We start from the raw sequence: 27,666 nt of genomic DNA on the forward strand, positions 1-27,666 counted from the left end.
GACTATGTATAGAGTAATTCATTACTAGTTAGGGAGTCGTGTTGTCAAGCAGAAGACGCTAATAGTATGCCACTTCAACTCCAATGACTACGCTGCAACGTAGCCGATCAATGCGACGAGAGGGCAGTCGATTGTATTTGCCGGTAGTTTACTATGGAATGAACTGGAAGCATAATTGAATGCTGAATACAATTTCGATTGATAATCAACAATAACACAGCGAGACCATGAGGTAAGACACACGTTTCTGTAGCACCAATCTAAGCTCAAATTGAATGTGAGTTACATTTTGATGCGGCTCCTCTTCAAACCAACAGGCGGAATGAACTACACTATACTGACTCTGGGGACAACTTGATGTACAACGTAAGAGATCACATGAATCCCGAATGAGACGAGTAGCGTCTGACTGCTGGAACCATGCCTCCATATAGATGTCATGCTGTTGTTTTGCTGTTTTGGGGATTTTGCATACTTCAAGGTAAGTGATGGGTAGAGGCTCTGACCCACACTGCAAATAGAAAACAATGCAATCAACAAAATAAATTACAAATGGCCAAAGAATGCTGAATGAACCAATCCACGTACCATTAGGGTCCAAAGTAATTATCTATAAGGAAACCTTATGCCTTAAATGTCAATTTCAAAATTATTTTATCCGGTGAACTGTGAACTGAATGCATTTGGTAGGATCGGAACTAGCTTAAAGACATGGACACTATTGGTAATTGTCAAAGACCAGAATTCACACTTGGTGTATCTCAACATACGCATAAAATAAAAAACCTGTGGAAATTTGAGCTCAATTGGTCGTCGAAGTTGCGAGATAATAATGAAAGTAAAAACACCCTTGTAACACGAAGTTAAAATGTGCTTTTAGATGCTTGATTTCGAGACCTAAAAATCTAAATCTGAGGTATCAAAATCAAATTCGTGGAAATTTAATTCTTTCTCGAAAATTACGTTACTTCAGCGGGAACCGTTTCTCACAATGTTTTATACTATCAACAACTCTCCATTGCTCGTTACCATGTAAGGTTTTATGCTAATCATTATTTTGAGTAATTACCAATAGTGTCCACTGCCTTTAAGAATATTCATTGAGCCAATGTACGTGGAGTTTTATTCTCACGAGGAATTAATGTTAGTAAAACACAACATTGACAGTATTGGATCTCAGTACTTTTTCGAGTTCTGCTAAGAAGTGAAAAAAATTACACAGGCATGTCACTCGTATAACGTGGGATTTGAACTGTCCCTAGCCACTGGATTAGCTTGCTAGTCTTGTGGAAAGACATGTTTTAACATGTATTCGAATCCCACCGGGTGTTATGTGGAATGTTTCCACATGACTCGGGAAATATCTGAGTATACAGTGCCTTAATAATTCAATTATCAATTTAAGAATGACTGTCATTGATAATGAATATTACCATTCACCAGAAAAGAAATTTGGATACAAGATTATGATATCAAATATTTGTCCCGCTTAACCATACGCTTGCCTTACTAGCCTCAACAATAGAAGAAACAAATGAAAACATATTTAAAAACATACATGTATAAGGTAGTTATTGAACTGTATTTTTGCGGGACAACTGAAAATGTCAAAGCAGTATAATTGATTTTACGCTCTATGCATCATCGAGGAGTCAGACGGTTATCTCGTCAGCAGCTTTTACTTTCGTCCTAAACTCCACGTGTGTGTGACCAGGTCTCTCCATTCAAATGTACCTGCTCATTTCGTCCCAATTTCCTAATGCATTTAACAACTTAGCATATACGTTTTACATATGTGTTTTATAACTGAGTAGGCTATTTTGTTTTATCTCTGCCGTGAAATAGAGACGGCTAGCGGAGTTTGTTTTTTCCTCTATCTCTATCTCTCAATATGCGCAGGGAAAACTGTTTACTTATTCTTCCAATAAAAACAAACAAATATTTTTGCATCCGTCAGCTTGGCAGGGCGCTACTTTTATATTAAAATATAGGGATGTGTCTTTTAGTAATAAAATGTGCACAACGCTCCTTTAAATATAATGAAGTATTGTATTAGCCCCGAGAGCGAACTTTATGGCCACATCGATTTAGTTACAGTCTACCTCGTGTATTAATTGAATTAGGTTGCACGCGTCCCTTGCTGATGGATATCGACTCGTGAACACTTCATAATCATGCGAGCTCGAATTTATAATTCAGTCAGATAGGCAATATGCGTTTACTTTGACACGTTTTTCTTGTGCCGATATGTACCTTGAGTAGTCTTTAAAGGGGATAGTTAAGATGGGCTGAGGACAACACGATACTTAATCTAAAATACCTCAGATGTACAAACCTGGACCCATCAACAGTAAAGAATATTTCGAGAAAAACGTCAACATGTGGAATTATTTCATCCTTCGGTTTCATACTTCATGAGAGCTGTCGCACTTGTTCTTCATATTATGGGTTAATTGACATTATGATGATAAGGAAAACAATGACATTTCTCGGAAACAACCACCATGGTTTGCTATTATAAAAAAACAAAACCCTGAAGCATAGGAAAGTATTTAATATATATTGCGTTGACATCTTTTAATTTATGTAAACTTAAGTTTGGAAAGATTTACGTGCTGCTTTTCAATCAAGCAGGGGAAATGTGTCCAGTCTTATTTCACTCATCTGACCACGGGCCAATTTCTTGACGTAGATTATCAAGTAATTCTGTGATTGCGGCTAATAGAATTATGTGCGTTAAGGAGCTTCATAAGTGCCTGATTCTATAGTATAAGCAGTGCCCCTTAAAATGGGCACATCCTGTCTATAAGTACATAAAGTTTACAATAATATAACAACAAATAAAAAAGTTGTCATTCTTTTTTATAAAAACCTGGTTCTCTAAATCTTTAGCACCTAAAAATAAACCACTTATAATGTGTCAACGTGGCAACGATGGAATGTAAATCCGTCTACATACAAAAAACGTTTAATTTGGTGGCAGTGCTACTCGGCCACAAGGATAAAGTTTCTTTATAAGTTGAAAATTTCAATGATCATAATATTATGACAAAAGAGTCGCTTAAAACTTAAAGACCACTTTCGAAACCTCCTTCGCGGTGATAAGAAAAAAAACCATTATTGTCTAGATATCTATAATTACGTCAGCATGTTAAAATTCATAATTTAGGTTTTCCCGGTCAGTTTCAACAAAAAATCCTTAATTTTTAAGGTTCCGGGTCATTCAATTTCGTTTGAAAACGAGTGCTCCGTTGAATCAGCAGTCAAAAGGAGTAATCCAATTTCACTAGGTTAGTATTCACTGGTCAACTTAGATCATTCATAAAAGCCAGCAAGAAGACCTGGTCAACCATTCAATTCAATGTATGAGCCAACATTTTCAAATGTTTGCATTCAAATTCAAATGATATGTTATGTGCTTTCTGATTCGTAAAGGCAGATACTTTGACGGAAAACTTATTTCTACATTTAGTTTCTGCCAAGTAAGGGCCTAGCGATTTCGACTAAAAAGATGGCTGCCCGAGGTCGGTACAAAGCAGTGAAGAAGGAGACTAATTGAAACATTCGAGAATAACATTAATTGGTTTTTGAATTTTCGACCGACTGCTTATAAGTGTAAGCTTTTGTTTCCTTTGAAACATTTGTTAACTTGTTATTTGAAACGCTCCTGACATATCAAACAAATGGCCTTTGGCAGGGAGGACCAGATGAACAAGAACCACTGTAAAACATTCCCTCACATACAAACTTTTTAAATAACATTGCCTTCTTATTCCCATTCATCAATTTGAACGTATTGACCCCTTGCACCATATTACATATCCGCCACGATCGCCATTTTGGGACTCAATTTACACACTTGTGTACAAAGTACGGTCAGCGTGTAAAGGTCCCGTCGCCTAAGATGATCACTACGCTATATTACGGCCATGTGCGAAATGGTGGCTACAGTTAACACCCATAGCAACATCCACAGCCGGGTGCAACCAATTATTGATGACTTTCTTTTTAGGTAAATTGGGTAATAAAGGAGTTATATGCGAGCAGCCAAAAAGCACGTTTACGACGATATACGTATGCATGACGTAATGTTAATAAGGGCGGTTCATACTCGCTGCGACTGCGTTCACGCACCCGACATTTCGAGTTTGGATTTAACGTTTATACTTCATCAAAACAAATAAATAGATACGCATTAAGTTAGCATTCGCGCGCGGAAACGAACGCATCAACTTGTGTTCATACATTCGTTCGGTTCAAGGGTTTTTCATTAACTAAAATGCCTTCAGTCCAAATCTTTATCGCAAATTTCCCCAATTTCTTTGAATGAAATCACTGTCCTTTATACATCTCGGTGTTCTTTCAAGCTTGTGTTTTTAGTTTTTATCTTTCGTATCAGGTTCTTGCCATTATTCACTGAAATTACGTCTACGCATCCGACAAAATGTTGAAATATTTCAATACGTCCGACTACGCATCCGATTAGTGTGTACGACCTAATTTGTAATTTTGAAAAATTCATACGCATTTGCGAAAAACGATTACGCACTGCGTTTCCTTTTACGCACTGCGGACTTTAAAAAACGGGTCCGCGCGCTGCGTACGCAGTGAATACGCAGCGAGTATGAACCGGCCTTAACGCGAGCGTTACCCATGCGCGTTAGGAGAAAAGGTGTATGTCAACCCCTTGCATATGGCGTCACGCCCCAAACAGCTCCCTTACTAAGGTCAATGAAATCCCCACCCCCCCACCCCCCGCATTGGCTGAGAGTTGTGCACAGGCGTACATGGTTTTATTGGTAGACGTAAACGATGGCCAATGCAAGTGACTGGTCTTTGAGCTTTCCTCGGAACGGTACACACAAACTTTAATTGACTATACTTGAAGCATTGCTTTGATACGCATTGCTCAAAACGAGGAACTCAACCTCGCCATAAACTCCGTCGGATGTGCGTACCCAAGCGCCCATCACTGTGTTGTTAACACAAATCAGTTCATCCATGGACACACCCCTGGTAAGGCCTTTCGATGTGGTTAAATAGGAAGGTACTCAACATCATTAAAAATTAATGTCCATCGATTATATTCATGTGAAAGTGCTTCAATTTATCATTATTCCAATCGTGGTCGGGTTCAATACTAGGACTAAGGTATACTAGGACTAAGCTATGCGAATGCCTATATTTTACAGTGTATTGGTTTTTTTACCGTTATGGAATGTAATTAAAAATTATTCCGATTACATATTTGTTCTGCTGTGAACTGTTTTAAACGATTAACCGACATTATTTGTTAGCGTTTGCGAGAAGTTTGTTTTAATACTCAAATTTCTATAAAATATCGAATAATGTTCATTTGCGTTGCAGTCATGTTATGATTCATCGAAAACATTGAGAACATTTTAGTAGCATTTTGGACTGTGCAATACCTTAATTTGAATACAAACTTTAATATAAGCTATTTGCTTAAGAACGAACACATCTTGCTCTTTTAATTAAATACAATTTTGTAAGCATTCGGAAAAGTGCTTGCTATGGAAAGTAAATTAAATATGTTTATGGCAAGAAGACATGTGGGCCAATAAATAAATAAATATCATTTTCAAAAAGAACAACACAAAAGTCACAAGCAAACACCAATCGTCATTATTATATATAGAATATGTAAACTATCTCTACGGAAAAGGGTTCTGTTTGAGATATGTTGGCTCGTATATCTGGAGGAGCACTCGTCACATGAGCTGACTTAGCCTTGTCACATCACCCCCTGTAATCTGCAAGCGATTTGTCAGCAGGGGTTGCTATAACTACGTCATAGACTCCCCGGACTGCCCGTTACCTGATGCCCTCTAGACTTGCTTCACTAATCAGGCAGCAATTTGCTTCGTTATTCTCCCGTAGAGTTAGTTATTAAAATTATCAGACAGCTTAGAAATGTGAAAGTGTCATTGAAGCTGGCAGAAGTGATTTGATGGAGCAGAGTGATACCATGGTGATACTTATTCGTGACATTACGTTCATCTATGGTTGTAGCTAAACATCACTGTGAGTTTGCAGGATTTGTTGTCGTATTTTAAGCTCTGTTTTAATACCGCTGTATTTAATAACAGATCGTCTAAATTGTCTCGATTTGACGTGTTTTTTATATTTCAAGTACTGCAAGGAGGAAGATGAGGTTTGAGGGGACACCAGTTGTTAAATAACCACAGCTAATAAGTAGCCTACTCGTGTCTCAATGAACCTCAATTGAAACGAATATGTGCGCACTCTTTTAAAGAAGCCAAAACATTTGTGTTTACTTTTCATTGCTTCAAAAATTTTGAATATTTGTTAGGGTTTAATAATTGAGACAATAATCAGATATCGCTTTTTCTGACAAGTTTGGTGGCAATTTCACTTGACGTACTGATCCTTGTTTTTCTTTAACAACGGTCACAGCATTGATGAGACGAGCGTCGATCCCATGGTCAAATTGATAGCATTGCTTCCAACGGTAGGCAAATTACCGTGCTTTCTCTAGCAGAAAAGTTCGCTTAGGCGTTAACGTATTTCACAGAGCAAGAAACCTATGCGGTCAGCTTGCGCGTTCACCGTTGATTTACATTGTGTGACGTTGTTAATGTCCGTGCAGTAAGCACTGAAAGATGCGGACGCCTTTTCGTGTGCTTACGGTTAGCAGACTCGCATAGTAAGCACACAAATCGGCCGCTATAAACAGGGCTATGAATTCAGGCCGGGGTTTATTAGCCTGGAAAGACATTATGATAGAAAACATTACACAAATACAATGCTTCCATCGCAGTGGGTGTCCGCATGGACTCAACAGTCGTTCAAAGTCTTGGTCTCGTCAACGACAGGCGTACGGCGAAGGCTCGTCTGACGTCATTAAGAATCACACTGCGTCCCCATTGTAGTGCGTTTGTTCAAAGACGACGACACTGCCAAACATCAACGAAAACACAATTTGACTATCACCATGATCCACTGAGAGATGGCCGAGTTGGCATCAGTAGAGATTAAGTAGCATCAGACTATGCTGGGAATCCAGCCACACCGACACGCTTATCCCGAAGTAGAGTATAGTCTGTTCTTGGAAATGATGAGAACCCACATCATTGCGTCATCATTGCGTCATTAGTCTGGATGAAGCAACACAACTCCGCAAAAGAGGATTGATGTTGGACACGAAGCCGATAAAGGCAACGTGGAGTGTAAAACAGTGATTGCGTACTTGTATAACCGAATTTGACGGAACCCCGGCCAGCAATGCCATGGTGTACTATTTCCACAACTCCAGTCATACAATCATAATAATATCAAAGTCTTATATAGCGCATGTATCTATACCAACAAGGTACTCAAGGCGCTTGGTATATACATTTTTACAGAAAGATAGGTTATTGAAGTTATGAATTCTGAGACCCAATTATGTTAGCACCTTATAAGGGTTTGTAAGGTGCTACAGCGCATTCAGCAGCCAGAACCAGTAATACCGGGGCGAACCCCTTCTGTATTCGAAAGGTGCACTCGGTTCTTTTGCGTGCGTTGCGCATCACACAGGACCAACGGATTTGCGTCCCATCCGAAGGACGAAGCAATGGTCACGTGTCTTGCATAAGGACCACGACTGGGAAGCGAAGCCACACTCTGCTGATATGATCAAAAACACCAGATCTTGAATTTGGTGCCCTTAACCGCTCGGCCACGACACTGTCACACAAATTATAGCGGGTGTGGAGAACTTCATTGAGGAGCTTACAGAAATGGTTGATTCAGACAGTATTTGTCAAGATCTTAAAGGCCTTCGGAATCCTGCATCGTAATCATTCCAGCAATCGAGGCCTACACCAACATATACCGGTATCATACCAGAGCTATAATGATGTTGGGATCATACAGAGTTGAACCATACAGATGTTGGTTCTAGACTCTGTCTCCGGTAAGCATTCGATTTGGACTTGGCCGACGACGTGTCTTTGATAAAATAGCAGACGTCCCTACTTCAAGGATAGAATCCGATTGCAAGAGAGTTTGGTTTATCCTAGTACCACTTGCACACGACACAAGATGGTCTGCTCAATCAAGCATCTGACACCATTCATGTAAAGAACACGTTTACCCTAATGGAACCGACAAGAGAATCGTCATTCATCAATCGAGACAATCCTCTTTAAAACCAAGTCTCTTGATGGCTGCTACATTCGGATGTTCCAGCTAGCCTCCCATGTCAGCTAGACACTGAAAGTAACCAATTACAGTTTAGATGGCGATCTCCCCAATCCAGCAGGAGGACGGCGGCAACTCGCTGGGCACTGTCTGCAACTACACATGGGAGGATACACCATAAAGATCCTGATTTAGGACAGTGGCGCCGCGACTGATGATGAAATGGGAAATGTGCTGGCGCCCTGTGTGACGTTTTTTCTGATCGCATGACGCTGTGTGCAGAGTATTTTGAAGACTTGGTTATTTTTATTCGTGAACAAAGCTACAAACACTTATTTATATTAAAACATTCTGGGATGTTGTTTAAACGTTATTGCAAATTACTGATCATATTTTCAAACATCGCAGAGAAATGAAAATGCATTATAAGTTAGAATACTATTTGCATTTTTAGAAAAGGTATATTTGTTCAAAGTTTGTGTTGCCCGCAAAAAAATATTTCGTACTCCCAAAGACGAGCTCTGCTCCTGAGTGAAATATATTTCGCTCCCTCAAAATAATGGTTTGTGTCCTCTAAATAATGTTTGTTCACTCAAACTGATATTTCGTGCCCTCAAGAAGAAGTATTTTTCAAAGTATTTCTTGTCTTCTAAATAATATGTCGTGTCCACGAACACATTTCATTCCCTTGACTTAATATTTCGTGCCCTCGACAAAGCAGTTTGTGGCCTTGAAATGAATAGTTCCAGGGTTCTGTAACACAGCACAGTGCACACAAAGAACATACACGGGACCAAGATCCTATGTTATACATTATTTCTTTGTCTATTTCAAAACAGATTCTCTTTGAAAGTTTTACCATTTTCCAGACATCAGCATCTTTGTAATAAATAAGTATCTTGCCGTTTGAACAACAGGGTCTGGCTTCAAGCTTGAGGTTAGGCCACTATGTACAGGTTTAGAGATGGACAGTTATTTAGGATCAATGAAGGGTAAGGGTCAAGATGATGGCAAATGTTAGACATGGGGGTAGATTCCGTGTAAGAGTAATGGTAAGAGTCAGGGTCATGCAGGTTCAAAATCACCTTGCTTGTATAGGGGTTACAGTCACATCAAATCACCTGAAATTATATGCAGTTTTACAAGACCCATGTCTACTGAAACAAATACGCGATCAAGCTGCAACCTTTATTAAAGGAACACGTTGCCTTGGATCGGACGAGTTGGTCTATAAAAAGCGTTTGTAACCGTTTGTTATAGAATGCATATGGTTGGAAAGATGTTTTAAAAGTAGAATACAATGATCCACACAAGTTTGCTTCGAAATTGCGTGGTTTTCCTTTTACTGTGCAAACTAACACGGTCGGCCATTTATGGGAGTCAAAAATTTGACTCCCATAAATGGCCGACCGTATTAGTCGACGAGGTAAAAGGAAAACCGTGCAATTCGAGGCATGTTTGTGTGGATCATTGTATTCTACTTTTAAAACATCTTTCTACCCATATGCATTTTATTAAAAACGGTTTCAAACGCTTTTCAAAGACCAACTCGACCGATCCAAGGCAACATGTTTCTTTAATGTCTTATAAGTAGAATATTTTTAACTCACACAACAGAACATCATCATGAGTCACTTGGTATAAGTACCTTAAGATCAACATCTCAGTGGAAAAATGCACGAAAAGATGTAGTGTGTTACATGTAAACATTTAAACCACTTCATAGTGCACTAAGTATACGGTGATGCCAACATAAAACTACAGTTTTTAAATATTCTTTCCTATGTGCAATGAACATTGCTGACGTCAACATAGGACACAGGAGAGAAAAAGCAGATCATAATTATGGCGTGCCACTATGATCCGCTTTTTGTGTACATATGTATAGTTAATATAAAATATATGATAATAATCATTATCGTGACGTTACGTTTGTTATGGATACACTTTGGTGTAACGCCCATTTAAGTGACAACTTTCATTAGGACATGAGTCCTAGAAATAAAGTTAATGCTGCTTAGAATAGTACAAAGAATATGAATTTGGTAAGAACAATATAAATAATACTATCTACGGCGCCCTCTCGCTTTCGCGTCATGCTTTGACGTAGTGCGACATTTCCAGTGACCGAATGGTTAGAACAAATGTGTAATGCGTAGGTCAAGTATTAACTCGTGATGGCAATGAGACAAAGTGAATTCTCAGACCGGATTTCAGTTTTTAAATTATTCAAGTAAAAAACAGGTTATATCTGTAACGGTTGATTTTGGGGAATGTTCAAATGAAAAGGTCTTTACATCAACTCTCCGCCTGAAAATGTCATCAATCTGAAACTTCACACATGTGTCGTCCGAATGACAATTACAATGTCTACCGATTGTAAACCCATTTTCGTAAAACTTGTCACTAACACCAACCAAATTTTTTTGGGATAAACTAGCGGGCGCCCTTGTTCTTTTTAACTCCATTGGTAATATTAGACCATTATCTGTCTACACTGTTGAAAGCATTATTTAAACGAAATTAATTGATTTTAATTACTATAAGGCACGTCTGGTAGCGACTGCACGTGCCTCAAGTGATTTTAAACTGACAGTGAATGTTTTTGATATGTGGTTTTCCTGTATATACTTTGTGAACTATTAACACGGTCCACCAGTTGTGGAACAAATGGTTTTACAATGGTAAGGACAGAGTTGGTTCACGAAATAAAAGTATTGACCCAAATTCCAATGTGTGTTTATGTGGATCATTATATTCTACTTTTAAAAATATCTTTCCATCCATAGTAAAGTAAGGCCTATCAAGGATTTTATGTGGCACATTTATATTCGATCTGATTCGTTTGGGCATTTGAAGTTTTGACGAAAGGGACGATTGAACTTGCAATGCCCATGCATGTTTTTCAAATAATATGTCTCATGCGAATCTATATGCTGAAATGAGAAAAGCTTCAATGCACATCAAACTATACAAGTGCGGTTTCATGAGGCGGGCAGATCCGTATCATTCCATGAAAAGAACAAAAAACGCTCATTACAATCATTACTGCAATTTACTTTCTTGCCATCTCATTACAATCATTACTGCAATTCACTTTCTTGCCATCTCATTACAATCATTACTGCAATTCACTTTCTTGCCATCTCATTACAATCATTACTGCAATTCACTTTCTTGCCATCTCATTACAATCATTACTGCAATTCACTTTCTTGCCATCTCATTACAATCATTACTGCAATTCACTTTCTTGCCATCTCATTACAATCATTACTGCAAGTCACTTTCTTGCCATCTCATTACAATCATTACTGCAATTCACTTTCTTGCCATCTCATTACAATCATTACTGCAATTTACTTTCTTGCCATCTCATTACAATCATTACTGCAATTTACTTTCTTGCCATCTCATTACAATCATTACTGCAATTCACTTTCTTGCCATAAGAGCTCATTACAATCATTACTGCAATTCACTTTCTTGCCATCTCATTACAATCATTACTGCAATTCACTTTCTTGCCATCTCATTACAATCATTACTGCAATTCACTTTCTTGCCATCTCATTACAATCATTACTGCAATTCACTTTCTTGCCATCTCATTACAATCATTACTGCAATTCACTTTCTTGCCATCTCATTACAATCATTACTGCAATTCACTTTCTTGCCATCTCATTACAATCATTCCTGCAATTCACTTTCTTGCCATCTCATTACAATCATTACTGCAATTCACTTTCTTGCCATCAGAGCTCATTACAATCATTACTGCAATTCACTTTCTTGCCATCTCATTACAATTATTACTGCAAGTCACTTTCTTGCCATCTCATTACAATCATTACTGCAATTCGCTTTCTTGCCATCTCATTACAATCATTACTGCAATTCACTTTCTTGCCATGAGAGTTAATTTTTCCCTTTTCATCACAGCCTTTTTCAAGTAACCATCTTAATTCCTTCTCGTCCCGTCTTTGCTATCCGACACGATGGTATCTTTGTTGCATACTTCTTAATCCTCTCACCATTAAGAAAGATAACATGGACACATCGGCCCACGGTTTAAGACAACATTCCTCCATTCTGATGTGACCTTCTCTTTCTACCACAACGTGTGTGCTTTCTGCCTTTTTATTATGACGGCTTGCATTGTGGTATTTATAACGCATGTAAACACTCTTCATTACGAATGGACTGTCAGCTGGCAGGACACTCATTGAACTGTGTGGAACGCCAAGAATTTGTGCTTGTACTGCCTGTAAACGTCATGGTCACACGCATATCTGAACTTGTGATCACACTGACTTGATATAAACAAGGGTTATGTCATATTGGTTAAATAATGAGATTCACGAGTTTGAAACTGTGGTTGCATTGGTTTTACGTGGGAAGGAAATAGTATTTCGTTACCTCGAAATAAATGAGCGGTGACGGAGCCTCTGATATTCCATAACTTTCAAGTTTTTCAAGTTATCTATAAGAAAACAATATAAACTTTACAATAAGACGCTTTCTAAGTACTGATTTTTTGTATTACAAAACTGTTAACCGAGACTTGAAATATCAGTTTACATGTAATTGTTCATATATTTAGACTTCTCATTAGCATGAAATATTTACTTGATTTAATTATAATAGTTATAACGCTATATGGGCTAGCCCTTATGGGCCCCCCTTATGTGCACCACCCACATTCATGGCCCCCTCATATTATTATCCCAGATTGCCAATAGGGACTTTTCGTTTTCGACGACGGATGGTTCTGCGACGGTAAAGATGACATTTGGCGTCATCTGCGCATGCGTCGGCTTTGAGGACGGTCGTCCCTCAATTTCTACGACAGTACTTGGGATGAATCTTTGTTGTGCTGAAAACGACAACGTTTAGCTGAACAACCGTCCCAGAACCATCCGTCGTCGAAAACGAAAAGTCCCTAATACGAAGCCAACGAGGACAACCTAGTGTTTGTTCCCCAGATGAACCCCAGATGTATAATGGGTTATCTGGGCCAAACCATGAGGCCCATATGAATCTTGGGTGCAGGATCCAGTGGGCCCACTTGGTTACCCCATATGGGGCCCATATTGGTTATCCCGTATGGGGCCCATATTGGGCCTCATTGTGATAACATGGGCCTCATATGGGATAACCAATGAGGCCCATATTGGTTACCACATATGAGGCCCATATTGGTTATCCCATACGAGACCCATATGGGTTAACCCATATGAGACCCATATTGGTTCCCCATATGCGGCAAATATATGAGACGTAATGGTGATATCGACGACACGCATCCTCACATAAATCTTGGTGTGAAATCGAGTCCTTCAGAATATTGAGATGATAAACAAACATATACTGATCTTTACCATTATTCACTTTATAATCTTTTACAGGGACTACCCTTAAATGTCATATTTGCCAAAGTGACGAAAGTCAAAGTGATTGTCTTCAAACATCTGATGAAATGTGTCAACCAGGTCAAGATGTTTGCACCATACAAACAACATGGAGAGGTAGGTTAATTATGAGAGATCTGCAATAAAGGAACAAATTAATTGTAAACAAATCTGCAAAAAACAAAAACAACACAACCACAACAACAAAATTTAAAGGTCTAAAATAATAAACCAAACTATCCGCAGCACACACAAAATCCGTTCTTTTATCTGCAAAATATTCATGGGTTTTCGTGTGTGAACTTGGTATGAATTTTTTAATTAATCAAAAGGGCTTCTGGAATTTAGTCTTTTTCGGCCTTTTCTGAAAAGTCTCAAAAAAAGTAATGTACAAAAGAAATTAAAACGAAGAGCATATATGTCGTTTTGTATGAAAAAAAAAACCCGGTGCCTTTTAGGAAAGAGACTTTTTTTACGTAAACGGATGCTTCAAAAAGAAGAAAAAAACAAGTCACAAAAACAAGGCTGATTGTCCCGTTATGAATGTCACCAACAGTCCCCAAATAGTATACATGGATAGATAATTTCATATTCTACCTGGAAATGTTAAAAGCGGGACCGGATCGTAGCTAGTCCAGTCAGGATACAGCGATTTCAACCGGTACTCTAAAACTCCCGTTTCGAAAAAACACCATTAGACAGCATGGTTTTCTTGCACGGTTGGCTGACGATGACATCGTGGGAATGGTGCCCCGACCGCCAAGCCAGCGTTAGTCTAAACAACCAAAAGAGCCTGTCTAGCATGAGCTGAATCTCGGGCAAATTTCAAAGTACAGTATTATCTCTAGTCAGCAAATGTGACGCCATTTGGAGACCCACTTGTTTTTGTTAACACTGATGTCACCAGTTAATTGTTCATTTCAATTTTCAAATGGTAGTTTTATAAATCAAAGTTGATATTTCTGTTTATGAAGGTAATGGTATGTTTTTTAGAGCAAACAATGCTTCGATATAGAAAATGATCTTGTCAAATAGCAACGAGGCTAAAAGGGACCTACAGGGATCTATGAGGGAAAACCTACAAACTAATTTGAAGTATTCATTTCGTGTACTCAGAATCATTTCATTATCACAAAATTCTTTCAATCACTCAAAATAAATTAGTTTAAAATGGTATTTGCGGACTCGAAATAACCCGTTTGTTTCACTAGAAACTATTTTGCTCACTATTTTAAACATGTTTGTGTTTTGCCTATTGTAAAAAGAAAATTTTATTGGTGAACCTAATAAGCAAGAAAGTCTTTTCAATGATGTACATCTTCAACTAAAGGTAGTTAAACCGGCTTAACTGTCAAAAAGTATCGAACAGCAGTCATTAGAAACAACAACTTATTATGTTCTTACAGTGTCTCACTTCTTTTCCAATAGGTAAGAGAACCACTTTAGGACTTAACGCATTTCGTTTCACCCACCGTCATTGTCTGATACAGGTGATCTTTATAATGACATGAACTTGGTCAAATCTTGCGGTGTATCGTCCGAATGTCCAGGTAGCAGCCACACAACTTCTTCGTGCCAACCGTATGAGGCAGGCTGGTCGTGTACTTTATGCTGCAAGGACAATTTGTGTAACAGTGGTGCCAACGGTAACGTACCGAGACCCCCTCCATATCCACCCATACCAGACCCCCTAGTAAGGCGACTAACCAGTGGCTGTGGAACAACGAAGGATAATTGCCAAACAACCTTAACTTGGTCAGGTAGGTCAAGTTGATGCAAGTACTAAACATTTTCCTGCATTCTTTACCCCAAATTAACTTTCTAAAACAGTGTCCCGGTAACGGTAAAGGCAGAGGCCCAGAAGAGGTTCTTAATTTCTTTTGTATTTTTTTTTTTAATTCTGTACCTTTGTTCGGAAAAACATTCCTGATTTTTAGTTTTGGTTTTCTTTGTGTGCAGAAACATCAATGACGTTGATGACAGGTTTCTCGTTCATATGGTGTTGTTTCTTTTTCACATGGTGTTGTTTCTCTTTCACGTGGTAGTAGTGTTTTTCTTTCACGTGGTAGTGTTTCTCTTTAACTGGTATAGTGTTTCTCTTTAACTGGTATAGTGTTTCTCTTTAACTGGTGTAGTGTTTCTCTTTCACGTGGTAGTATTTCTCTTTCACGTGGTGGTGTTTCTCTTTCACGTGGTAGTGTTTCTCTTTCACGTGGTAGTGTTTTTCTTTCACGTGGTAGTGTTTCTCTTTAATTGGTGTGGTGTTTCGCTTTCACGTGGTAGTGTTTCTCTTTAATTGGTATAGTGTTTCTCTTTCACGTGGTAGTGTTTTTCTTTCACGTGGGAGTGTTTCTCTTTCACGTGGTAGTGTTTTTCTTTCACGTGGTAGTGTTTCTCTTTAATTGGTGTAGTGTTTCGCTTTCACGTGGTAGTGTTTCTCTTTAATTGGTATAGTGTTTCTCTTTCACGTGGTAGTGTTTTTCTTTCACGTGGTAGTGTTTCTCTTTAACTGGTATATTGTTTCTCTTTCACGTGGTGGTGTTTCTCTTTCACGTGGTAGTGTTTCTCCTTCACGTGGTTGTGTTTCTCTTAAACTGGTATAGTGATTCTCTTTCACGTGGTGGTGTTTCTCTTTCACGTGGTTGTGTTTCTCTTTCACGTGGTTGTGTTTCTCCTTCACGTGGTTGTGTTTCTCTTAAACTTGTATAGTGTTTCTCTTTCACGTGGTGGTGTTTCTCTTTAACTGGTATACTGTTTCTGGTTCACATTGTAGTGTTTCTCTTTCATGTGGTAGTGTTTCTGGTTCACATTGTAGTGTTTCTTCTTCACGTGGTAGTGTTTCTTGTTCACGTCGTTGTGTTTCCCTGTCACATGGTAGTGTTACTCGTTCACATGGTTGTGTTTATCTTTAACTGGTATAGTGTTTTCTTTCACGTGGTAGTGTTTCTCTTTCACGTGGTGGTGTTTCTCTTTCACATTTTCTTGTTCACGTTGTAGTGTTTCCCTTTCACGTGGTTGTGTTTCTCTTTCACATTGTAGTGTTTCTTGTTCACGGGGTAGTGTTTCCCTTTCACGTGGTTGTGTTTCTCTTTCACATTGTAGTGTTTCTTGTTCACGTGGTAGTGTTTTCCTTTCACGTAGTTGTGTTTCTCTTTCACATGGTAGTGTTTCTTGTTCACGTGGTAGCTAAAGTGTTTCCCTTTCACACGGTAGTGTTTCCTGTTCACGTGGTAGTGTTTCCTGTTCACGTGGTAGTGACAATCTTTCACGTGGTAGTGTGTTCTCTTTCACGTGGTATTGTTTCTCTTTCACGTGGTAGTGTTTCTCTTTCACGTGGTAGTGTTTCTCTTTCACGTGGTAGTGTTTCTCTTTCACGTGGTAGTGTTTCTCTTTCACATTGTAGTGTTTCTCTTTCGGATGGTAGTGTTTCTCTTTCACGTGGTAGTGTTTCTCCCGTAGTGTTTCTCTTTCACGTGGTTGTGTTTCTCTTTCATGTGGTATTGTTTCTCTTTCACGTGGTAGTGTTTCTCTTTCACGCGGTAGTGTTTCTTTTTCACGTGGTTGTATTTCTCTTTCACATGGTTGTGTTTCTCTCTTACATGGTGTTTATCTTTCACGTGGTAGTGTTTCTGGTTCACGTGGCAGTGTTTCTCTTTCACGCGGTAGTGTTTCTCCTTTACGTGGTAGTGTTTCTTTTTCACGTGGTTGTGTTTCTCTTTCACGTGGTTGTGTTTCTCTTTCACGTGGCAGTGTTTCTTTTTCACGTGGTAGTGTTTTTCTTTCATGTGGTAGTGTTTCTCTTTCACGCGGTAGTGTTTCTCCTTCACACGGTAGCGTTTCCCTTTACGGTGTATACTGTTTCTTGTTCCTGTGGTAGTCTTTTAAAAACAAATCCCAGCTTCTCTGAGCATGGCCATGATACCCCATTGATGAACGCAAATTTCAAAATCTTCCTCAATTTCACGGATCTTTTCCAGACTGTTTTCGTTTTTGTTCATACATGTTTCAAAAAACATTGTTCAAATGTAAATATATACTCTTTCTTTAATTTCAGACGAATCTCGCCGTATTCAAATCAACAAACAATGTGCTTCACAGAACAACATTCTCGTTGGTAATATTTTCCAATACACTGCTCAGTGTAACATTCCAGCTGTAGATCCTGGTTACTGTGTAACTTGCTGTCTGGATAACAGTTGCATGTTGGAAACTACAGATGCAGCTGTAAGGCCTATTGTGTTTACATCGCTGCACCAATCTTTGCTTCTTCTGACAACAGTCCTTACTAGATTGCTTTGTTGATGGACGGTGAGGACCTAATAATAATATCGCAAATCCTTGACAATATTTAATCCAAGATAGAGGTATCTCTTCTAATAATATATCTTTTTCGGACGTACAAAGTTAACGTTTAATAACTTTAAAGTCACCTGGAAATATAATTTTTTCTTCTTCAAACAGTAGAGTATATGTTTCTGAACAATAAAATATTTGTTTGAGTAATTGTTTTTAACGATTTATATGTTTAAAAAAATAAATAAAGTTGTGTGGGGGATGACTCCGCCTACCCCTTTTGTGACGTCAATCGAGGAAGACTTTAATTTCCGGAACAGAGATAATCTCTACAAAAACACGGCAGGTTGTTCTGTATTTTTTTGGCAACAGCTCCCATTGGTGGGGCTTACCCGAACCGTAGACTACATACGGCTTCCTGATCTTCCTGACCGAAGTGGCTCCAACCTGTTATTTAACTAATATTCTGTGCACCTTTGTATCTATTTAGATAATTGGTAGTAACTGGAGTGGACTTGGTGTGACATCGTTCGCAAAGTAGAGATTAAAAGACACGCTTATCCGTCCAGCACCCTGTAAAACAAACGTATACATGATTTAGAGTCTCACAAACTCCACTACGAGAAGAGAGTCCACAGGATTTCAGGCAAATGGTGAGGTCTCAATCTATTTGGTTTGCGGTAACACCATGTGTGAATCTACTTGCCAGGTAGAGTTTGTTCTTTGAGAACTGTCTTTCTTTGTTGTAATACCGCGGAGTAGATTTATCGGATGTTCGGGAGACTTCTCGGTTTTGAAAAGAACTGTCCTGCTTTTTATAACTATTACTCGGGCGGAAGGTATAGAAAATTGGCTGGGATTACTACTGTAGCTGTAAATGATCGTATAACTGCACTACCGCGGAGTCAGTTCTTGATTTGGTCTCAATGTTTCGGCTAGCTTGCTCGAGTTATCGTCAGGAGGGTCATCGTTGGATGGATTGTGAGAGCTGGTGCCAGACTTTCCATCCTATACCTATACCTAGGTATGGGGGAAAGGGGCGCGCAAGTTTAAATCAAGCGGGAAAACAAAAACTGCGGGGGGGGGGGGTATATTACGTGAACACCAACACCGGGTATTGCATTAATTGGAGGGGGTGTTAGCAAAAAGTGACAGTGTGGAAATGACCCTGTGCCCCCTTTGGGAAATAAAAATGCCTAAAGCTGAGGGTGTGGGTGTGGGTGTGTGTGTGGGAAGGGGTGAATTTAAGGGTTGTGTGAGACGAGATTGGATATGTAACTACACCCATAGGGGGCATCCATGCTATGTCAAGAGTGGACTCACACGTACACGTGATGGCCATGGAAGTGTGATGCGATGGCTGCGTGATTGGGTTTAACTGCACAGTAACTAATGCAAAAGATGTATACTACTTGGAATATGGACTGTAGTTTGTCGTTGTAAATGTATAGAATCAGACGCTTGCTACTGCAACCTGCATCTGAAAACCAGATAGATGTATTAACATAGCCTTTAAACAATCTGAGATTTAAAACAACCAATGTCACTTTCGCTCGTTATTAATGGTGTACTCATCGGATTAATAATTTAATGGTCCCGTTTGGAATTTTGCTACTTTGTATGTTTTGAAGAATTGTAGGCTAGGCCCAATGTGTGGTTTCAACGAAACTGTAAAAAGATATCTGCAATACGGTGCTTTAGTGCAAAACTTCAACCGTGAAATTTATTTCACGGTTGAAGTTTTGTAAATTTTGCCTTTTATGAAGGGGCCGTTTGCAAAACTTCCACCGTGAGATTTACGGCACTTTACCTGGCACCCATAGCTGCCAGGTAAAGCACCACATTATTACGGATATTTTTTACAGTGGGTAACGTGTGTATTAATTCATGTGTTTAATATTAGGCCGATCTGAGGAAAATGTTGTTCCCGTTCTTTTTAACTTATAAATATGCCTTAAAAGGCAACCTGCGAGAAAACTCGCATGATTTATGTACAATAAAATTGGTGTGTTTCTTTATTGGTCCATTCTCGTTACTATTATTTGGGTGCATGGTAAAACATAATATCACCAAAGATAATTATCTCCGCTTACGTTGCAACATTAGTCTTGGTGGAAGACCTTCTCCTGTCGACTTCTCACAATTTCCCCATGAGACGGCGCTATCATCCACGAACCGCTCTCACAACACTAGAGAGGGCCCCTGTCTTTATCCGCAGCAAGGATTAAGACGTACCTGCTAGGCTGCTAGTTAGATCCAGTGATCCAATTGGATACAATGATATTGGATAAACGGCACGGTGACATGAGCTTTCCATAGAGCAAGTTCGAGTGAGGCACTATAGTCGACCATTGGTTGATTTTGCCTGGTACCTAGGATGTATTGAATGCATAGGTAACCAGGAAAAATCAACCAATGGCCGCCTATATAGTGCCTCACTCGAACTTGCTCATAGATGCCCAAGCAGTACACTCCTATCACGTCTGACATAGAATTTGAATGCATATATCCCTATGTGAAATGAATGTAGGTCAAAGGTGAACATACACGCCGGTTTGGAGGCAGGTCTCAGGCGTTATTAACGAGCCTCGAAGAGTGACGTCAGAGGTTTAGGCTATCACAACACACGAGCCTGACACTTCCAGGCTCGTGTATAACGCCAGAGACCTCTTGCCGGCGTGTATGTTCACCTTTGACCTACATTCATTTCACATAGATACGCAGTCAAATGCTATGGCGGACGTCATATGAGTCTGTGCTGTTCTTCGATGGTTGCTAGCAGTTGACTATCGCAGCAGGATCGATGTTTGCGGAACCATGTTGTGCACCAGTAAGGATGTATTGGACTGAGAGGTGATTAATGAAGGCACAATAGATAGTGTTCACACAGCTTGCACAATTTTGGTGTTCTGCATTTAGTGAGAAAGCCATGCTTTTCATGGCACAATTAGAATTTTTTGGTAATTACTTCTCTTATGAATAAAGTAGAAAGCCTTTTTTCTTGACTTCCTCCTTAAACGATTGAGAAAAATAATTGAGAATTTGAGTGGTCTAGCTTTTTTGGTTTATCTGCTACATCCAATTCAACTTGCACTGGTCCAAGGTCTATGGGGATTTCCCCATGGATTTGCATTGACAGTGCCTTTAGTGTGGGGACTAAGCCTTGGAATAAATTTACATCTACGTCTTTGTTAATACTCTGCAGGCAAGCGTGGTATTTCATGTATTTTGGGAATTGTTTAACTATCTCTACACCATGTTTAACTATCTCATGACATTTTTTATTTCAAACATCAAGTTATGAACCGCAAGGGAAACCAACTGAGTAAATTAAAGGAAAACAATCGAGAAAAATTACTCCAGCGGGATTTGAAGCAACGACCTCCGGATTAACGTACCGGCGCACAGTGGGCCAAGTCAAGGTCAAACTACGCATGGTAACTTCATGGCGTTAATTGAAATCAGTAAACAAAACCTTTGAACAAATAATTATTCAAACATGTATATAAATATCAGTCTATTACAAGGGTTGTTTTTTCCTCAATCAAACAAGTTGTTTAAAGTGGAATTATATCAAGTAGATTAGAAGAAACTATCAAAAGAGTTATTATTAAAGTAGGTGTGAATACATTACCGAGAATATTGAATATTCATGAGAATGTGGTCAAGTAGTCGGAGCCTGGACCAAATTTTAGATTCTTTATCCCCCGATGCAAAATTAACGTCTTTTTAATCGTTGCGGTACCCGCTGCTAAAACATAAGATTCAAACTGCCTCTCTACATGACAATCTCGAAGGTCTAGTTTGTAAGACTGCTCTAGAATTGCAAAGGTAATTGGTTCGAATCCCAACCGTGTAATATTCCTGTCTTTGTTTTCCCCCTAAGGAACTCGGAAAAGTACTGAGTACACAGTGCTTATAATACAAATCGGTAAACGGGTAAAACCAAATTATACATATTTTTTTTATCCCCGATGCAAATTTAACGTTTATCAAAAAGTGCGGTACCCGCTGCTAAAATTTCGGATTTGAATTGCCTCTAGCTGTACCGGTCAATCTCGGTGGTGTAGTTGGTAAGACACTGCTTAAGAGATACAAAGGTCGTGGGTTAGAGTCCAACCCGAGTATATTACTCGGCTTTTTTTTACAGCACTTGGGAAAATACGAAGTACACAGTGCTAACACACATCGGTGTAACGGTTAAACCAAACTTGTTATTCTTTATCCTCCGATAGAAATTTATTAATAACTGCTTCAAAAATACCCGACTTTTTTTTCAAATATCAAATTACAAACCACAAGGAAAACCGACTGGGTAATTTGTTCGGCTGAACAGAGAAAATTTACTCCAGCGGGATTTTAACCAACGACCTCCGGATTAACGTATCGGCGCTCTACCAACTGAGCTATACAGACCTTCATTGGCTGTCTCCAAAAACATAGCTGAATATTGATTGAAACGTTGTCATCATTCATGTTCTATCTTTTATTTATTTATTAGCCCAATCTTTCGACAGGGCGGTGAAAAATTAGTCTATAGACTCTTAATTTGTTACTCTGCACGGAAATCTTTAGTGTTTTTAAAATGGTTTATTCGTCCGAATAAAGCCATACGGCAATGATACATACATTTTATGCAGTAATTTACAGAAACTTTGTACAAAATAAATAAAAACATAAACACTGACAACTTTTGAGAAACTTAGGGTAACCCTAACATTCTACAAAACGAACAGTAAACATAACATTGATCAGAAAACAACTCAATTCAACAAAATTAATCGAAAGCACTATAAAACAGTAGTCAATAACCCTTCACCAAAAAGTTCTTTGTTCGTGAGTTCACAACATTAATCAAAATCATTCCCTTCACCATTATGAGTTCTCAATTCGACAGTCGAATCTCATCACCAACAGTTCATTGTTCATGGGGTTTTGCAGCCCATTTCAAAGAATAACTGGTAGTTATCCCATACTCCTAACCTGCTTATCCGTCGTTTCATCTCCATGTTACTCCAAGTGCAGACTTCTCGATACGATTCTGCGGGGATGTGTCTTTCGAAGTATTTCTTCAGTCTCTTTCTCTCCTCTGGGTTGTCCGTTTCGTCTCCGCTGATTGAGTCGGAGTTCACTGGTTCCCGGGTTTCTCTGTATGTGCTGTCCATTGCTTGTGTTTGTTCTTGTTGTTTTGAAGGTCCAGGCTGAGGTTGTAGTGGTTCTTTTGTACTGGAGGGTGCGTCAAGTTTGTTCTCCCTTTCGTTACGTCGTTTCTTTCTCTTGAGTCTCGGTGGTTGTGGCGGTTCCGGTTGTGTCTGTTTTTCTTCTTCGTCTTCCCCTGAAGATTGTTCAGAAAGTAATGGTGACTTCTTGACTCGGTTAGCGTAGGTGTGCGGGCATAGTTGCGTCGTGTGTTCAGTTGATTTGCAGTTCGTGCAATCGGATGGCTGCCGGCAGTTCTTTCTCATGTGTCCATATTGTTGGCATGAATTACACCTGATGTTGGGGCAGGTGGCGGCCTTGTGCCCCTCTTCTGAGCACTTTCTACACGTTTCTTTCTGTCCTGTGTACTTGACAACCAGTTGAAACCCGTTCACCGTGATGTACGATGGTATCTTTCTGTCTATCTCCATACGTAGGTGCCGGTTGCCGTTTTCCCAATTCCGATGTTGCTGCCAGTGTCCTCGACGGATGGCGTGAACCTCTCCGTACGAGGACATGACGGCAGCGACGCTGGTGTCTTTCATCTCAAAAGGTGCATACATTACTGTTACGTAATGCAAGTTCTTGCCGGCAGGTGCTGTGTGTACGGTGTTTTCCCCGATCTTCAGCTCCGTTGTCATTAGTGTCTCTGTTCCTTCTGCGGTCTTTGTGGTAACGATCCATTTCTTATCGGCCACCTGCTGTACACACTGCACATCATCGGTCAGGGTGGTCTCTACCAAGTCGCATATCTTGTCATAGGTGGCTCTTTCGTTTAGCAAAAGTTCAACGCTGTGATTTCTCTGCATCTTGAACTCGTTTGCACTATCGGTTCTCACTCGAGTTGTAGGGGTTTAAAGCCCTAAGCATGATCCTCAAGATGTTGAACGTTCTCCATACAGGTCCACTGCAACATCCATAGAGAAAGTTAACGTCTTTTTAATCGTCGTGGTACCCGCTGCTAAAACATAAGATGAGTACACAGTGCTTATAATACAAATCGATAAACGGGTAAACCCAAATTATACATTTTTTTATCCCCGATGCAAATTTAACGTTTATTGAATAGTGCGGTACTGCTAAAACTTCGGATTTGAATTGCCTCTAGCTATAGCTGTACCGGTCAATCTCAGTGGTCTATATGGTGAGACAACGCTTAAGAGTTACAAAGGTCGTGGGTTAGAATCTAACCCGAGTATTACCCCGGCTGTTTTTACAGCACTTGGGAAAATACGAAGTACACAGTGCTTTACACACATCGGTGTAACGGTTAACCAAACTCTTTATTCTTTATCCCCCGATAGAAATGTATTTATAACTGCTCAAAAAATACCTGACTTTTTTTTTTAAATATCAAATAACAAACCACAAGGGAAACCAACTGGGAAATTTGTTTTTTAAATGGCTGAACAGAGGAAATGTACTCCTGCGGGATTTTAACCAACGACCTCCGGATTAACGTATCGGCGCTCTACCAACTGAGCTATACAGACATTCATTGGCTGTCTCCCAAAACATAGCTGTATATTGAAACGTTATTTTAGTTCATGTTGTATCTTTTATTTATTTATTAGCCCAATCTTTCGACAGGGCAGCGAAAAATTAGTCTATAGACTCATTAATTTGTTCCTCTGCACGGAAATCTTTAGTAAAAGGCGAAAGATTTATGCGAATGCAGTGAACCAGAGTGCTTATTGAGTGTTTCACCATGGAAGTCTTTCTTTACATGTGTAACAAACTTCATGGCGTTAATTGAAATCAGTAAACAAAACTTGTGAACAAATTAATCAAACATGTATATAAATTTCAATCTATTGTACGGGTTGTTTTTCTCTCTCAATCAAACAAGTTGTTTAAAGTGGAATTATATCAAGTAGATTAGAAGAAACTATCAAAAGAGTTATTATTAAAGTAGGTGTGAATATATTACCAAGAATATTGAATATTCATGAGAATGTGGTCAAGTAGTCGGAGCCTGGACCAAATTTTAGATTCTTTATCCCCGATGCAAAATTAACGTCTTTTTAATCGTCGTGGTACCCGCTGCTAAAACATAAGATGAGTACACAGTGCTTATAATACAAATCGATAAACGGGTAAACCCAAATTATACATTTTTTTATCCCCGATGCAAATTTAACGTTTATCAAATAGTGCGGTACCCGCTGCTAAAACTTCGGATTTGAATTGCCTCTAGCTATAGCTGTACCGGTCAATCTCAGTGGTCTATATGGTGAGACAACGCTTAAGAGTTACAAAGGTCGTGGGTTAGAATCTAACCCGAGTATTACCCCGGCTGTTTTTACAGCACTTGGGAAAATACGAAGTACACAGTGCTTTACACACATCGGTGTAACGGTTAACCAAACTCTTTATTCTTTATCCCCCGATAGAAATGTATTTATAACTGCTCAAAAAATACCTGACTTTTTTTTTTAAATATCAAATAACAAACCACAAGGGAAACCAACTGGGAAATTTGTTTTTTAAATGGCTGAACAGAGGAAATGTACTCCTGCGGGATTTTAACCAACGACCTCCGGATTAACGTATCGGCGCTCTACCAACTGAGCTATACAGACCTTCATTGGCTGTCTCCCAAAACATAGCTGTATATTGAAACGTTATTTTAGTTCATGTTCTATCTTTTATTTATTTATTAGCCCAATCTTTCGACAGGGCAGCGAAAAATTAGTCTATAGACTCATTAATTTGTTCCTCTGCACGGAAATCTTTAGTAAAAGGCGAAAGATTTATGCGAATGCAGTGAAACCAGGGTGCTTATTGAGTGTTTCACCATGGAAGTCTTTCTTTACATGTGTAACAAACTTCATGGCGTTAATTGAAATCAGTAAACAAAACTTGTGAACAAATTAATCAAACATGTATATAAATTTCAATCTATTGTAAGGGTTGTTTTTCTCTCTCAATCAAACAAGTTGTTTAAAGTGGAATTATATCAAGTAGATTAGAAGAAACTATCAAAAGAGTTATTATTAAATTAGGTGTGAATATATTACCAAGAATATTGAATATTCATGAGAATGTGGTCAAGTAGTCGGAGCCTGGACCAAATTTTAGATTCTTTATCCCCGATGCAAAATTAACGTCTTTTTAATCGTCGTGGTACCCGCTGCTAAAACATAAGATGAGTACACAGTGCTTATAATACAAATCGATAAACGGGTAAACCCAAATTATACATTTTTTTATCCCCGTTGCAAATTTAACGTTTATCAAATAGTGTGTTACCCGCTGCTAAAACTTCGGATTTGAATTGCCTCTAGCTATAACTGTACCGGTCAATCTCAGTGGTCTATATGGTGAGACACTGCTTATAAGAGTTACAAAGGTCGTGGGTTAGAATCTAACCCGAGTATATTACCCCGGCTGTTTTTACAGCACTTGGGAAAATACGAAGTACACAGTGCTTTACACACATCGGTGTAACGGTTAACCAAACTCTTTATTCTTTATCCCCCGATAGAAATGTATTTATAACTGCTCAAAAAATACCTGACTTTTTTTTTAAAGATCAAATAACAAACCACAAGGGAAACCGACTGGGAAATTTGTTTTTTAAATGGCTGAACAGTGGAAATTTACTCCTCCGGAATTTTAACCAACGACCTCCGGATTAACGTATCGGCGCTCTACCAACTGAGCTATACAGACCTTCATTGGCTGTCTCCCAAAACATAGCTGTATATTGAAACGTTATTTTAGTTCATGTTCTATCTTTTATTTATTTATTAGCCCAATCTTTCGACAGGGCAGCGAAAAATTAGTCTATAGACTCATTAATTTGTTCCTCGGCACGGAAATCTTTAGTAAAAGGCGAAAGATTTATGCGAATGCAGTGAAACCAGAGTGCATATTAAGTGTTTCACCATGGTAGTCTTTCTTTACATGTGTAACAAACTTCATGGCGTTAATTGATATCAGTAAACAAAACTTTTGAACAAATTATTCAAACATGTCTATAAATTTCAATCTATTGCAAGGGTTGTTTTTTCTCTCTCAATCAAACAAGTTGTTTAAAGTGGAATTATATCAAGTAGATTAGAAGAAACTATCAAAAGAGTTATTATTAAATTAGGTGTGAATATATTACCGAGAATATTGAATATTCATGAGAATGTGGTCAAGTAGTCGGAGCCTGGACCAAATTTTAGATTCTTTATCCCCGATGCAAAATTAACGTCTTTTTAATCGTCGTGGTACCCGCTGCTAAAACATAAGATTCAAACTGCCTCTCTATGACAATCTCGAAGGTCTAGTTTGTAAGACTGCTCTAGAATTGCAAAGGTAATTGGTTCGAATCCCAACCATGTAATATTCCTGTCTTGTTTTCCCCCTAAGGAACTCGGAAAAGTACTGAGTACACAGTGCTTATAATACAAATCGGTAAACGGGAAAAACAAAATTATACAATTTTTTTTTATCCCGATGCAAATTTAACGTTTATCGAATAGTGCGGTTCTGCTAAAACTTCGGATTTGAATTGCCTCTAGCTATAGCTGTACCGGTCAATCTCAGTGGTCTATATGGTGAGACACTGCTTAAGAGTTACAAAGGTCGTGGGTTAGAATCC

General features: G+C 38.9%; 1 protein-coding gene and 3 non-coding genes across 4 annotated transcripts; 1 reads left to right on the forward strand and 3 right to left on the reverse strand.

Moving 5' to 3' along the window:
- Nucleotides 1-56: 56 nt before the first annotated feature.
- LOC117291678 lies at nt 57-18,612 on the forward strand. The gene is made up of 6 exons (XM_033773526.1): nt 57-232; nt 318-481; nt 13,578-13,697; nt 15,071-15,340; nt 17,635-17,888; nt 18,364-18,612. Exons 2-5 carry the CDS (start codon nt 421-423, stop codon nt 17,880-17,882), a joined length of 699 nt encoding a protein of 232 aa, XP_033629417.1. The 5' UTR covers nt 57-232; nt 318-420; the 3' UTR covers nt 17,883-17,888; nt 18,364-18,612.
- A 6,032-nt stretch (nt 18,613-24,644) lies between these two features.
- Nucleotides 24,645-24,763, reverse strand: LOC117291981. The gene has a single exon (XR_004519247.1). It is a non-coding gene; the product is annotated as a U5 spliceosomal RNA (small nuclear RNA).
- Nucleotides 24,764-25,733: 970 nt separating this feature from the next.
- On the reverse strand, nt 25,734-25,853 carry LOC117291978. Its single transcript, XR_004519244.1, has one exon. It is a non-coding gene; the product is annotated as a U5 spliceosomal RNA (small nuclear RNA).
- Nucleotides 25,854-26,826: 973 nt separating this feature from the next.
- On the reverse strand, nt 26,827-26,946 carry LOC117291976. Its single transcript, XR_004519242.1, has one exon. It is a non-coding gene; the product is annotated as a U5 spliceosomal RNA (small nuclear RNA).
- Between the last annotated feature and the right edge of the window lie 720 nt (nt 26,947-27,666).

Source organism: Asterias rubens, chromosome 6, assembly GCF_902459465.1.
Source record: "Asterias rubens chromosome 6, eAstRub1.3, whole genome shotgun sequence".
In the NCBI taxonomy this organism is placed as follows: Eukaryota; Metazoa; Echinodermata; class Asteroidea; order Forcipulatida; family Asteriidae; genus Asterias; species Asterias rubens.